Raw genomic sequence first — 15,364 nt, forward strand, 5'->3', positions numbered from 1 at the left:
TGATAGATAAGGGCAGACTTATTTTACTACTGCTCTCTTTCTGCAAGCGAATCTGTTTCTGAAGGTCCCGGGGCTTATGGAGCAAAGGAACTGGATGAGGCTGTCGGGCAGGCCCAGAGGAAGATAGAGAGAGCCTTTTGGAAGAGTTGGAGGCAGCAACAGCATGCTCCAGGGGCAAAAAGGAGCAAGACCCCTTTAAGGAAAAGGTGGAAAAGACAGGATCAGAAAAAGGAAAGCGTTAGGGTTAGGGTTAGGATTAGGGTTCCATCTATCCTATTTGCCATTGTTCACTCCCTAGAGCATTGGTGGCGAACCTATGGCACAGGTGCCAGAGGCGGCACTCAGAGCCCTCTCTGTGGGCACACACGCCGTCGCCCCAGTCCTAGGCCTTCAGCTGGGTTTTATAAAACCTTTTTGCTTTAGGCCTCGGCCGCCGTGTACAAAAAAAAAAAGGTTCAATCAATCAGTCAATTTCAACTTCTCGCGGGAAAAAAAAAGATCTTGCAAAGTGGGAATTGATTGATTGAACTTTTTAGTCCCACCCAGTCTGCCGTTACCACCGCAGCCACGCCCACCCAATGGGCCACACCCACCCGGCACCCGACGATGCATAAGTGAGTTTTGGGTTGCAGTTTGGGCACTCGGTCTCTAAAAGGTTTGCCATCATTGCCCTAGAGACTAAAATGGACGTTCTGAAACTTGAGCTGGCCACGAACAAGGAGTGTACGTATATTGGAGGTGGTGACCCTTTGAGAGCTGTATGCAACGAAATTTCATTTTGATATATGCCGATTGGTGTACATTCAAAGTGACAATAAAGTTGTTGTTGTTGTTATTATTATTACCATTATTATTAAAAGACTATCATTTTTGTCCAAAGGAAACTAAGGAGAGATGCATTGGCAGGTATATGTTTTCCTTTTTGTTAATCATGGTGTTTACTTTTTCCTTTTAGACATTTTTTAACTGCAACACATTGTGGTGGGACCAGCCACGCTCCCCAGATGCCCAATCCAGCTGCCCATCTGCCTTTCTACTATGGCAGCATCTCCCGATCCGATGCAGAGGACCACCTCAAATTGGCAGGGATGTCTGATGGGCTATTTTTGCTGCGACAGTGCCTTCGCAATCTTGGCGGATATGTCCTCTCTGTGGTGTACAAACTCCAGTTCTACCATTATCCCATTGAGCGTCAGATGAATGGGACCTTTGCCATCTCTGGAGGGAAAGCCCACTGCGGCCCTGAAGAGCTCTGCGAATTTTATTCCAAGGATGCAGATGGACTTTGCTGTACTTTGCGGAAGCCTTGCAACCGTCCCAATAGCCTGGAACCCCAGCCAGGTATTTTTGACAACATCCGGGAGAATATGGTTCGCGAATACGTCCGGCAAACATGGAACTTAGAGGTTTGAGCATAATTTTTATTTTATTTTTATTAGAGAATTTTTTCTTTTTATATGTTGCACAATTTCCCTCATTAGATGGTTTACCAAATCCAATGCCTAATGACAAAGGTAAATTCCCAATAATGTCATATTTTATGTACAGTATGCACACATATACACACCTTCTTCCCCACCCCAGAGAGAGAGAGAAAGAGAGAGATACACAGACACAAACACCACACATATACATATATATCCACTTAGGGGCTATGCACGTTTTGAAAAAGATTTTGAAAAACTACTACCTATTAAAGCACTGTGTCTTTTTTCAGGTTTCTGAGTTTGAAAAAAACACATGGCTGTGTAATGAATAGCAGCTATGTTTGAGTAATCAAAATAGTGAAATAACTGTTATAAGCCATTTCGGATAGCCAAATCTAAAAGATTTAGGATGCTTACTTCCAGTGAATCCTTTCAGAGGGGCAGCATTTGCCAAGCCCAGCTGCAATGGTATAGGTTGTCCTTGACTTACAGCCATTCAACATTATGACAGCACTAAAAAAAGTGACTTACAACAGTCCTTACGACTGTCACAGAGTCCCCATGGTAACGTGATTGCAATCCAGGTACTTGGCAACTAGTATGTATTTATAACAGTCGCAGTGTCCCAGGGTCATGTGATCAACATTTGTGAACTTCCCAGCCAGCTTCTGACAAGCAAAGTCAATGGGAGAAGTTGGATTTACTTAATAACCAGGAGGTTTACTTAACAACTGTGATGATTTGCTTAACAACTGTGGTAAAAATGTTGTAAAATCAGATGCAATTCACTTAAGAACTGTCTTGATTAGCAGTGGAAATTCTGGTTCCAATTGTGGTCGTAAATTGGGGGCTAACTTTAAAATAAAGCTTTGCTAATCCATTAGTCTAAACCAGGGGTAGGCAACCTTGGCTCTTTTACGACTCGTGAACTTCAACTCCCAGAATTCCTGAGCCAGCATGGCTCAGCATGGAAACCTCTCCATTTCTCCTAAGCATGGCTGGCTCAGGAATTCTGGGAGTTGAAGTCCACGAGTCATAAAGGAGCCAAGGTTGCCTACCCCTGGTCTAAATTAACTGTCTAAATTATCCGTTCTTCCCAGCAATCTGAATAAAAAAGCTAGAGGTGGGGGATGGAGGGTGGGGCACAATGTAGAAGAATATTTCAGTACAAAACTAATTTACCCCCAACCCTAAACCTGGCAGTTTAATTTCTACAGTTTAATTCAGTGCAAAAGAGGAAAGGATATTCTGGTATTATACTTTCCTCCTAATATATATATATATATAAATTCAGTGTTTTGGAATGGTTTGATTCTTCATTTTATGAATTAAAAATTTCCTTCCCCCTCTTCTTTTTTTTTAATAGGGAGAGAATCTTGAAGTAGCAATCATAAGTCAAGCCCCCCAAGTGGAGAAACTCCTGGCCACCACGGCTCACGAGAAAATGGCTTGGTATCATGGCCCCATCTCCCGAGAGCAAGCGGAAAGCCGGCTCTACTCAGGAGCACAGCCTGATGGGAAATTCCTGTAAGCATTTAAGGATGCAGGAAAAACTTCCCCTTTATTTCTGAAGAAATATTTTTCTCCCCACTACCTGCTGTTCCATATTCAGGACACACATTTACACAATTTTACATTCTGGCTAAGCAGAATAGGTAGTCCTCAATTTACAACCATTCTATTTATTGACCATTCAAAGTTACAACGGTGCTAAAAAAACTGTCACAGAGTCCCCATAGTCACGTGATCAAAATTTGGGCGGCATATATTTACAACAGTTCCAGCATCCTGGTGTCATGTGATCGGCCTTTGCAACTTTCCCAGCCAGCTTCTGACAAGCTAAGTCAATGCAGGAAGCTGGATTCGTTTAACAACCATGGTGATTTGTTTAACAACCGTGACAAAAAATCCCGGGGTCATGTGATCGCTTTTTGCCACCTTCTGACAAGTAAAGTCAATGGGGAAGCCAGATTCACTTAACAACTGTGTTACTAACGTAAAAGTTGCAGTGGTTCACTTAACAACTGTGGCCAGAAAGCTTGCAAAATGGGCAAAATTGACTTAATAAGCGTTTCGCTTAACAACAGAAATTTTGGGCTCAGTTGTGGTCATAAATTGAGGACTACCTGTATCAAATCACATGTAAAGTAATATATGAAATCTCAGGACAATAGAGCTCAGCCAAAGCTTGCATTCATGATTAGACCAAATTCCACTGTGAATAATGATGTCATTACACAGATGATATAAACCGCAGCTAAAGGCTTAAATCAGTCATATTTACATATTGTGGGTTGGATGTTAATGAGTAATAGATACCCAATTAACTCTGATTCAGAGAGTGCTGCTTTGAATAGGTCATTCTATTCTGTTCCATCAGGGATTAGACCCATCAGGGATTTATTTTGTCTTTGTTATAAATGATTGGTTTTATGTTTAATGTACACAAAACACAAACAGTGTTTAACGTATAAACATTCATTAAAATTGGTGTAACTGCAAACATTAAAATACGTGACGTATTAATACCACTTTACAATGCCTTGGTAAGGCCACACTTGGAATACTGAATCCAATTTTGGTCACCACGATATAAAAAAAGATGTTGAGACTCTAGAAAGAGTACAGAGAAGAGCAACAAAGATGATTAGGGGACTGGAGGCTAAAACATATGAGGAACGGTTGCTGGAACTGGGTATGTCTAGTCTAATGAAGAGAAGGACGAGGGGGGACTTCCATCTATGCTTCTGAGCTTCTTCAAACTGGAAACTAATCAAGGAGAGAAGCAACCCAGAGCTAAGGAGAAACTTCCTGACAGTTAGAACAATTAACCAGTGGAACAACCTGCCTCCAGAAGCGGTGAATGCGCCAACACTGGAAATTTTTAAGAAGAAACTGGACAGCCATTTGTCCGAAATGGTATAGGGTTTCCTACCTGAGCAGAGGGTTGGACTAGATGACCTCCAAGGTCCCTTCCAACTTTATCATTATTATTATTATTATTACTTTGGTCTGCAAGATATATTTGAATCAGTTGAAAGATGCCAAAATAATCCCTTAAAATTAGATTTTACTTCGTAGTTGTTTCTTAGCAATTAAAATCATTCAAATGTAAGATTTCAATTGTGTAAAAGAAATTGAACTTTCTACTACAGAAAACCACGTTATTCCAGGATTCTGTAATATACTATCAGGCAATATCCAAGCCAGCTTTATCATTAACTTTTTCAAAATATCAGTTACCAGGATTTGTAGTGAAAGCATGCATCTTTCTTTTATATATAAAATTGCTGTTTATACTATATTTATTTACATCTCCAGGGAGCTAGTTTTCTAAAAATGGTCATGGCTTTCTAAAATCTGCTTTGGCAGCAATTTCTCAATAGTTTTTTTTTTAATGATTCCAATAAATCTCTTTCTGTCAACAGTCCTGAGACCATCCAGTTCCAAGCCATTTTGAGAAAGTCAAATGACAGGCATTTTATGGGAGGCATTTTATGGGAAATTAAAATTGAACTGAGAAATCACCATATCTAAAGTGGGCTTGTATATCTCTCTTGCTGGAGAATCTCCCAGTGCCTCTTAAGGAATGGAACAAAATTGATTAAGTTTGCATTTAAATGCAAATGTATCTAGCCTTATATTTTCAAAGTGATATAAAGCAAAATATTCCTTTTTTGCCCTCCATTATGTTAAAATCTTATCTTCTGCAGTCTAACATTAAAATTTTATGCCTGAAACGTTTATGCCTGCCACAGACATAATTGATTGGTGCAATACTGTAACCTTGTTATATATGGATATATAATGTGCGGTCCTTGTGGCTCTCAGTTTTCATGCAACAGACATTTCATTACTAAACTAGGGAACATCCTCAGTGCTGTTGATGTTGATGATGCTACCTAGTTTGACACTAGAATAGTTGGAAAAAAAATGAAGGACAGGTACATCGACTTACAAGAGTTCATTTAGTGACATTCAAAATTACAACGGCATTGAAAAAAGTGACTTATGACTGTTTTTCACACTTACGACCACTGCAGCATCCCCGATGGTCACGTGATCAGAATTCAGGCACTTGGCGACTGACTCATATTTATGACTTAATAAGTTAATACTTAATAGCTGCAGTGATTCACTTAACAAGTATGGCAAGAAAGGTCATAAAACAGGGGAAAATTCACTTAATAAGTGTCTTGGTTAGAAATTTTGGTCTCAGTTGTGGTTGTAAGTTGGGGACTACTTGTATAAGAGGTAGATCTGCAAAAATCTGTGTAATGTTTGAAGAAAGCAGCACAAAAACACACAATTTAACAGAATAACAGAATAATAGAGTTGGAAGGGATCTTGGAGGTCTTCTAGTCCAACCACCTGCTCAGGCAGGAAACCCTATACCATGTCAGACAAATGGTTGTCCAATCTCTTCTTAAAAACCTTCAGTACTGGAGCATTCACAACTTCTGAAGGCAAGCCATTCTACTGGTTAGTTGTTCTAACTGTCAGGAAATTTCTCCTTAGTTCTAGGTTGCTTCTCTCCTTGATTAATTTCCATCCATTGCTTCTTGTCTTGCCTTCAGGCGCTTTGGAGAATAGCTTGACTCCCTCTTCTTTGTGGCAATCCCTGAAATACTGGAATATTGCTATCATGTCACCCCTAGTTTTTCTTTTCATTAAACTAGACATACCTAATTCCAGCAACCGTTCCTTATATGTTTTACCCTCCAGTCCCCTAATCATCTTTGTTGCTCTTCTCTGTACTCTTTCTAGAGTCTCAACATCTTTTTTACATCGTGGTGACCAAAACTGGATGCAGTATTCCAAGTGTGGCCTTACCAAGGCATTGTAAAGTGGTATTAACACTTCACGTGATCTTGATTCTATCCCTCTGTTAATGCAGCCTAGCACTGTATTGGCTTTTTTGGTAGCTGCAGCACACTGCTGGCTCATATTTAAGTGGTTGTCCACTAGGACTCCAAGATCCCTCTCACAGTTACTACTATCCCTCTGTTAAATACAGCTTAGGAAAATTTAATCTAAACTTTTTTTTAGAAAAAAGTTCTGAAGCTCATTCTATTGATACATTTGCAAAAAGAGAGAGACCCAGATCAAAATTAATGTGACAGATTTGCACCTAAGAGAAAGCTGACAGAATTACCAATCTTATTTTAAGTTGCTACATTCAGAGTCATACAGATCGTTGGTGGAAATGTAGCTGTTTCTACTCTTCCTCTCCCTTTCCCTTCAGGATGAGACAAAGGAAAGAACAAGGAAGCTATGCCCTCTCCCTTGTGTACGGAAAGACTGTTTATCACTATCGAATAGGTCAAGGAAAATCGGGGAAATACTCTGTGGAAGAAGGAACCAAATTCGATACGCTGTGGCAGGTGAGATTGCAGTGAAGACTGAGCGGTTTGCTTGTCTGTTGGCTTATTTATTTCCCCATCTTTATTATATTTACGAATAACTCAAGGCGGTGAACATATCCAACATACCTCCCTCCTCCTATTTTCCCCATAACAACAATCCTGTGAGGTGGGTTGGGCTGAGAGAGAGTGACTGGTCCAAAGTCACCCGACTGGCTTTCACGGTTAAGGCAGAACTTGAATTCACAATCTCCTGCTTTCTAGCCTGGCGCCTTATTGGCTCTCTGGTTGGTAAGTGAGATGAAGCTAAGATCCATCTCTTTGTATTGGAGTGAGTGGGTATGCTGTGTGTTAGTCATACTATAGTTACAGATGGTTCTCGACTTACAACCATTTGTTTAGTGACCGTTCAAAGTTACAACGGCACTGAAAAAAGTGACTTATGACTGTTTTTCACACTTACGACCATTGCAGCATTCCCATGGTCACATGATCAAAATGTGGACATTTGGCAATTGGTTCATATTTCTCACTGTCACAATGTCCCAGGGTCACCTGATCACTGTTATGGTTCCGGCTAATGAAACACTTCAAAGAACTTCCAGGCATTGATTTTCCTAAAAGTAATTTATTGTTACAAAATGTCGGCACAGGCATAACGAAAGTTGATGCTAAGATCTGAAATTCTCTTCCTCTGAGCAGTTAAATTATCAGCATGTTCCCTCCCTAAATTAGCTGTCATATATCACGTTATCCAATTAGTGTGAAGGTCAAAGGTTTCCTTCCTCTTTCTTTCCCAGGCTTTTCCCCCCACCCTCTTCTGCTCTGCATTAACCCTAAAAATACCAGACAGTTCTGCATATTGTCAAAGCAAAAATATACGGTATTTGCAGCGTTGACAATCACCTTTTTGTGACCTTCTGATAAGCAAAGTCAATGGGAAAGTTATTCGCTTAACAACCATGTTACTAATGTAAGAACTGCAGTGATTCACTTCACAACTGTGGCAACAAAGGTCGGAAAATAGGACAAAGCTCATTTAACAACTGTCTTGTTTAGCAACAGAAATTATGGGCTCAATTGGGGTCATAAGTCGAGGACCACCCGTATTGGCCAAATGGAACCCAGGAAGGGCAGCTTTGCTCCAATAAGTTACTGTAAAATGTATTTCTGACTTTTCCACATAACATTTTGAGATGTTTAATTTCCCTCTCCAGTTTCTCAGAGGGATACCAGCAAATAGGGACGCCAAAAAGGCAATTACCTTGCTTGTTCATTAGTTTTCCTGCCTCTTTCTCTCTCTTCATGTTCGTCTCCTTCAAAATTCTTTCACCAGCTGGTCGAGTACCTCAAACTCAAACCTGATGGCCTTATCTATTATCTGAAAGAAAGCACCCCGAATCCTGAAATGCAATCAGGTAAGATTTTAACTTCTCTCCTACCTCTGAGAAAAGGATTGGCAAGCCTGGTTATTTCCTTCCCTGTGCATATGTTTTAGTTATCATGAAATCCATATTCCTTAAAAATTGTATTACAGTTTTTAAAAAAGATCTGCAGAAAAGGATGCTCTCAAAGAGTTTTTCAAAGCTAACGTCCTCCAGATGTTATAGGTTTCAACTCCCCAAATTGCCTCCTCTAGCATAGTACAAGGGAAAAGGTCATACATATTGGCTAAGGCAGTGATGGCAAACCTTTCAGAGACCGAGTACCCAAAAGCTGGCCCCGCCCCCGCTCCACCCTCTACCCCACCCCTGCTCTGCCCCCACCCCATTCTCCCACCCCGCCTGTCCGCAGGGCCACTCACCGCCTTCAGGGCCTGCCGCAGATTGCCCAGGCAGCCCAGCAGTGCCAGGGCGGCCACGCCCTCTGCAGTATCAACTGTGCGGGATGGGGCATGATACCCCGCAGTATCAACTGTGCGGGATGGGGCATGAGGGCAGAATCTTGTCTACGCTGCCTGGCTGCCATGTCCTTGGCTGCGCTGCTCCGTGTGGGCCATGCTCGGGGGCGACTCTCCTCCAGGGGGGCTGCTGGTGAGGAGGGGGTCGGGAGGGGAGGCGAGGCGAGGCAGGGGCAACGGCACATGTGCCCACAGAGAGGGCTCCGAGTGCCACCTCTGGCACGCGTGCCATAGGTTCGCCACCACTGGGCTAAGAGAATCCGGAAACTGACTGTCCACACATCTGGAGGTTTCCACTATACTCAATTTTGTTAACCTTAATTCCTTTTATTATAGAAGACTCCCGGATTTTAATTAACAGAATCTCCATTGTTAACACAAATAACAATGGAGATAATGGACATCCTTGTCTAGTTCCTTTTTCAATTTTGAATGCTTCTGTTACCCCCCCCCCCCTTAACTATAATCTGTGCTGATTGCTGCTGATAAGTAGCCTTAAGGGCGGACAAAAATTCCCCCCCAAAATTCATTCTATCTATAACTTGAAACAAAAACCCCCAGTCTAATTGATCAAATGCTTTTTCCGCATCTAAAAAGATAAAAGCAGCAGGAATTTGATTATTCTTATCCAAATATTCAATTAAATTAGTAATTTGTCTTACATTATATTTCATATATCTTCCAGTTATAAATCCTGATTGATCACTATGAATCAATTGATTCAACACTTGCATTAATCTATTTGCCATTACTTTTGAAAAAATCTTATAATCTGTATTCAATAAAGATATAGGTCTATAATTCTTAGGTTGAGTCAAATCCTGACCCTCTTTAGGTATTAAGGATATAAAGGCAGTTCTCCAGGAACTGTTTTTTTTTAATGTTTTATATTGTTAGTTGCTCAGAGTCATGAACCTCTGATGGGAAGCCATGCCAAATGAAAGAATGAATTAATAAATATGCTACTGACCACTAGGAGGCACTAAATGATCAGTTTGGCTCTTGCTGGAACTCATTAGGTATAAGCAACCCTTATATTCTGATCTATAGCATCCATGGCACACAGCCTAGTAAACATTGAGGGAGACCTTGCGAATTAGTTGTTGACCGTGTTTTCCCCGCAGATGTGATGTCCTTCCTATAACCTTGCCCAGGGCATACAGGTAGTCCTCAACCTACAACCACAATCGAACTCAAAATTTCTGATGCTAAGTGAGACAGTTGTTAAGTGAATTGCCCCATTTTACAACCTTTCTTGCTGCAGTTAGAAACTAACCAAGGAGAGAAGCAACATAGAACTAAGGAGGAATTTCCTGACAGTTAGAACAATTAATCAGTGGAACAACCTGCCTCCAGAAGCAGTGAATGCTCCAACACTGGAAGTTTTTAAGAAGAGACTAGACAGTCATTTGTCAGAAATGGTATAGGATTTCGTGCCTGAGCAGGGGGTTGGACTAGAAGACCTCCAAGGTCCCTTCCAATTCTAGTATTATTATTATTATTATTATTATTATTATTATTATTATTATTATTATTATTATTATTATTATTATTATTATTATTAGTTGTTAAGTGAATCGCTGGAATTGTTAAGTTAATAACACGGTTGTTAAGTGACTCTGGCTTCCACTTTGATCCCGTGATTATGGGGATGCTGCAACGGTTATAGGTGTGAAAAACAGTCACTAGTCACTTTTTTTCAGTGCCATTGTAATTTCACACTGTCACTAAATGAATTGCTGTAAGTCGAGGTCTGCCTTTATACACAAACAAATTTCCCTATTGTTCCTTTCCTTCCTTCTTTCCAGCGCCAGCCACTCCAGTGCCACCAGCGCATCCATCTACATTGGTAAGTCTGGTTTTTATTTGCTCAGTGAATGCATTTATGGATCGCTTCTCATTCATGTTGCTCACAAAGGTGTTTGCAGCTATCATAAAACAACCTAAAAATAATCTTCTCCAAAGGCAGAAATCAGGGGAAGTAAGCACAGGGGAAGAACGAGCTAATAAGATGAAAGATGAAAGAATTATCCCTATGGCACAGAAGCCTTATTCCTTCACAAAATGGCTGACTCTGTGACAAGGCAGGATAGATAGGCAGGTAGGCAGAGACAGAGACAGAGACAGAGACAGAGACAGAGATATATTTCTGAGCAGGGGATCACATACAAAAACAAAGCCCTGGGTTGTAGCCCTTCACGGTTTTTCTCAGAACGCCCAGAGCTCTATTCTTGGAAATGAAGAGGATGCTAAAGGCTAGTGCTTTGTCTTCAGCCCAACAGTTTTCTTGTTTGTTTGAGGCTAAAAACCATCTTTAGAAAAGAAAAGCAGGGCGAGGGTTTCTCAGGAAGTGAGGGAGGCACCAGCAGCCACTGTGCTAAGCAACTGAAACTTGGAGGTTACAAATACATGAATTAGGAGGGCCAGACGGATGCGGGCAATACACTGGCCTAAACTGGTAAGGGATGCTCATAGCCACAAGGGTTTCAGATCTTAGCAACAGCCCTGAGTCCGGTTGTAAATCTCAAGCCTGTTTCTTCAATGGGAGTTTAGTGACATGCAGAGAACAAGAAAAAAATTGCCTTTTGCTTCCTGGTGGGGGAGGGAGGGAGTGGACAAGATATTGTTAGTAGTCTGCTATTCAGATGAACCCCATACCTACCAGTTGCCAGGAAAATCCTATTGAAATCATTTTATGAAAAATAATAATAATAATAATAATAATAATAATAATAATAATGATGATGATGATGATGATGATGATGATGATGATGATGATGATGATGATGATAATAATAATAATAATAATAATAATAATAATAATAATAATAATAATAATAGTAAAGTTGGAAGGGACCTTGGAGGTCATCTAGTCCAACCCCCTGCTCAGGCAGGAAACCCTATACCATTTCGGACAAATGGCTGTCCAGTCTCTTCTTAAAAACTTCCAGTGTTGGAGCATTCACCGCTTCTGGAGGCAGGTTGTTCCACTGGTTAATTGTTCTAACTGTCAGGAAGTTTCTCCTTAGTTCTAGGTTGCTTCTCTCTTTGGTTAGTTTACATCTGTTGCTTCTTGTCCTGCCTTCAGGCGCTTTGGAAAATATTGGAAAGAATGCCAAAGAAGATAAAATTGGAGCAGGATTTAAACCCCAGTCCAGACACGCAACTCCCTGGCTAGCTTTAGGCATATCCCTTTCTCTCTTTTTATTTGCAGAGTTAGGGCACAACTGGGTGGTGCAGATGTATATTTTCTGCCCTGAATTTTTCCAGTGTGTAAACTCTGCTCTGACTTTCCTAGGCTGCTCGGAGATTCACACCTCAGAACTCAGATGGATACACACCAGAACCTTTTGGTGAGTTTGAGAACAGTATTAGCAGACACACCATAAAGATAAAATGTTTATTTTATTGGCAGGGAAGCTCGCAAATGGCATTTACATGACGGCGGCTTACTGTGACATCATAATTGTGAGCCAAGTATCTAATTGCGCAGATTGTGATCATGTGACTGCAGGGATGCTGCAACAGTCACAAGTTCATGGATCAGTCATAGATTCCCCCCTCATTTCCCCTCATAATTTTGATGGTTAACAGAATAACAGAATTGGAAGGGATCTTGGAGATTTTGTAGTCCAACCTCTTGCTCAAACAGGAGATCCTATGCCATTTCAGACTTCTCATGAAAAATTCAACATTCTGTGACTCTCTGTTCTTGACACCTTATCACATTGGCAGAGTCAATCAGAAATGAATAAAAGCGGGTAAACCAAGACCAACTCTTACTGGTACTAAGAATTACTATTGCAATCTTCTGTCTGAAAAGAAGACATGACAACACAATTCCTGCAAGGAATGCTGTTCCCCAAAGGGTGGTCAGCCAGCCTAAATTAAAATTAAAAATTCTTATTAGCGTGTTGTTTCTAAGGTCCCATCCACTGTTCAGGCTGCAACTTGTTTTGGAAAAAAGTTTATTGCGCTTTTACTAGAACTCCACAGCATCATGAACCCCAAACATGTGTTTACTTTCTTCTAGTCTCCATGTAACCTCAGGTTGAAAAATTCTCTTTTTGGCTACTTCATAAAAGGCACATTCGAAACTTACTTTTCTTTCCATTAAAAAATAATAATAAAAAAGTAGTACTACCAGTGGCCACAAGAGGGTGTAAAGTAATACACAATATCAGAACAACATTAGGGATCTATTGTACAGTATGTGTTACTTGATCACCCTCTTGTGGCCACTTATGGTGTTACTGTTTAAAAAAATTACAGTACTTCGACTTTAGAAGCTCAGGATAATCAGATTATTACATGGTTAATACTTGCCAGAGAGACCAGCAGCAGAGTAATGTCCTCCTGTTGGAGATTTGCTTAGTTCTAATTACATTTGCCTTCTGGAAGGAGTTGAACTTTTCTGAAGGGGAGGTATGAAGCCAGTCCTAATTGTTACTAGTGGGTTTTAGGCATTTTAGATCTTTGATCTTTTGTATTATGAAATATAAATAAAATATCTTGTGTTTTTTTTAAGCCCTGGAGAGATTGTTTAGATTGTAGTGTGGTAAAAATTTGACAAATTTTAACACACACACACACACACACACACACACACACACACACACACACAAATGCTCCTTGTGGCCAATTAGATGTTTCTTGGGGTGTTCACAAGTAGGAAACAAAGTTTTTCCCCAGCGTTGTTCTCCTTCAGTCATAGTTGGAGGCCTGCTGCCTTCAACCCAGAAGTATTATGGCATCTTCAAGCCTCATATCCCCCATGGATTTAAGTCACCCAAGTCCCTACTTGAAATCCTGAATTTGCTATTGAAGAAAGTGAGAAGAGCTTGAATAGAAAGGAAGCCATAAGGCATTGTTAGAAGGTTCAAATATTTTAAGGTCTCTAAAGGTCTGAGCAAAGATCCAAGTAAGCTCAACAGATTGTTCCAATACCCAATTTTGCTAACATTCTGATTCCCCTTAGATTTTTGCAAGATGCCTCACAGACTTGTTATTTAATCCCAGCATTTGGTGATAAGAAGACTATTGCTGTGATTAACCAAGGTTCTGTTTCATTTGAATGAAAAATAATTGATTGGCATACTCTTCAATCTTACAGGAGCCGAGGTCACTAATACAACATGGGGAGCTTGAACTGAGCCTAGGAGGGGGGGGAATTGTGAAATAAGGAAGGGGATCTTCAAACATGAAACCCACAATTAATCTACTTCAGTGATGGCGAACCTTTTAGAGACCGAGTACCCAAACTGCAACCCAAAACCCACTTATGCATTGTTGGGTGCTGGGTGGGTGTGGCCCATTGGCTGGGTGTGGCCCACTGGGTGGGCGTGGCCCGTTGGCTGGGCGTGGCTGCGGTGGTAACGGCAGACTGGGTGGGACTAAAAAGTTCAATCAATCAATTCCAACTTTGCAAGATCTTTTTTTTCCCGTGAGAATTTGAAATTGACTGATTGATTAAAACTTTTTTTTTTGCACTCGGCGGTGGAGGCCTAAAGTGAAAAGGTTTTATAAAACCCAGCTGAAGGCCTAGGACTGGGGTGATGGCGCGCGTGCCCACAGAGAGGGCTCTGAGTGCCGCCTCTGGACCCGTGCCATAGGTTCGCCACCACTGATCTACTTTACTTTCTTGGGGACCGAATAGGAGCAGGGAAGAAGAATCGAATTTTGCCCATGGATACCTCATGTTATGAAAGCCCATACAGTGATCCCGAAGAGCTGAAGGATCGGAAGCTATTCTTAAAAAGGAGCAGTCTGATCATGGATGAAGTGGACCTGGGAGAGGGCAACTTTGGGTGTGTCAGGAAAGGAGTTTACAAAATGAGGAAGTAAGTGCATGCCGTGTTTTTGCATATATTTCTCTTAATGTGCTGAGACAGATCTGTGCAGTTTTCAGAAGTTGCTATTCCCTATGGAAAAAAATCTAATTTTGTTTTGTTCGTCTTTTGGGGGGAATCCTTAAATTTGGAGGTAATTTGGCAGTGGCTGTCTTAACTTGGTGGAGGGAAAGAAGCTATGGTCCTTTTTTTTGCCCCCAGAAAGCATTCCTAGGCCCCTCTTTCCAAAATAGCAAATAGCATCACCCACTTTAGAAGGATACTTTTTTTATTATTATTAAAAGTTTTATAAAAATTACAATATGAATCCCCATACCCACCCCAAAACCCCCCCTCCCTCCCCCCACTTCCCAGAGCTGAACACAGGGTTACAAATATAATAATCATAATCTAACTAACATTAACCAACTATTTAAATAACCAAGTCCATAAAGTGCTTTAACTCCCTTTTAACAAAAATTTAAACAAGTTAAAATTAAACACTATAATAAACAAATTAACAACCTAATTACTAAACAATACAATACAATACTAATACTAAAAGTAATAATATCATATAATTAAACCTAAGAAAAACTCCACTATAATAAACTATTAGTAATAATAAATCTAATATTCACTCATAGGCCAAATGGAACTTTTTAGTCCCATATTTATTCTGAATATAATCTATCCATCTTCTCCAAACCGAAGTGTATCTTTCTTGTGAATGATCCTTCAAATAAGCAGAAATCTTGGCCATTTCTGCTAAATTTGAAACTTTAAGCGTCCATTCTTCTATAGTAGGCAAGCAATCCTTCTTCCAATATTGCCCTACTAATAACC

At 40.5% G+C, this 15,364-nt stretch overlaps 1 protein-coding gene across 1 annotated transcript in view; it reads left to right on the top strand.

Moving 5' to 3' along the window:
• Positions 1–1,004: 1,004 nt before the first annotated feature.
• Positions 1,005–15,364, top strand: part of LOC107282189 (tyrosine-protein kinase ZAP-70) — a 28,088-nt gene continuing 13,728 nt past the window's right edge. Inside the window, exons 1-7 of the mRNA XM_015809942.1 lie at positions 1,005–1,406; positions 2,794–2,954; positions 6,673–6,811; positions 8,127–8,208; positions 10,499–10,539; positions 11,989–12,043; positions 14,350–14,530. Of these exons, the coding sequence (XP_015665428.1) occupies positions 1,005–1,406; positions 2,794–2,954; positions 6,673–6,811; positions 8,127–8,208; positions 10,499–10,539; positions 11,989–12,043; positions 14,350–14,530 (1,061 nt within the window). The remainder of the gene's footprint in view (positions 1,407–2,793; positions 2,955–6,672; positions 6,812–8,126; positions 8,209–10,498; positions 10,540–11,988; positions 12,044–14,349; positions 14,531–15,364) is intronic.

The sequence above is a fragment of the Protobothrops mucrosquamatus genome, unplaced genomic scaffold (assembly GCF_001527695.2).
Source record: "Protobothrops mucrosquamatus isolate PMUCROS unplaced genomic scaffold, P.Mucros_1.0 scaffold6, whole genome shotgun sequence".
In the NCBI taxonomy this organism is placed as follows: domain Eukaryota; kingdom Metazoa; phylum Chordata; class Lepidosauria; order Squamata; family Viperidae; genus Protobothrops; species Protobothrops mucrosquamatus.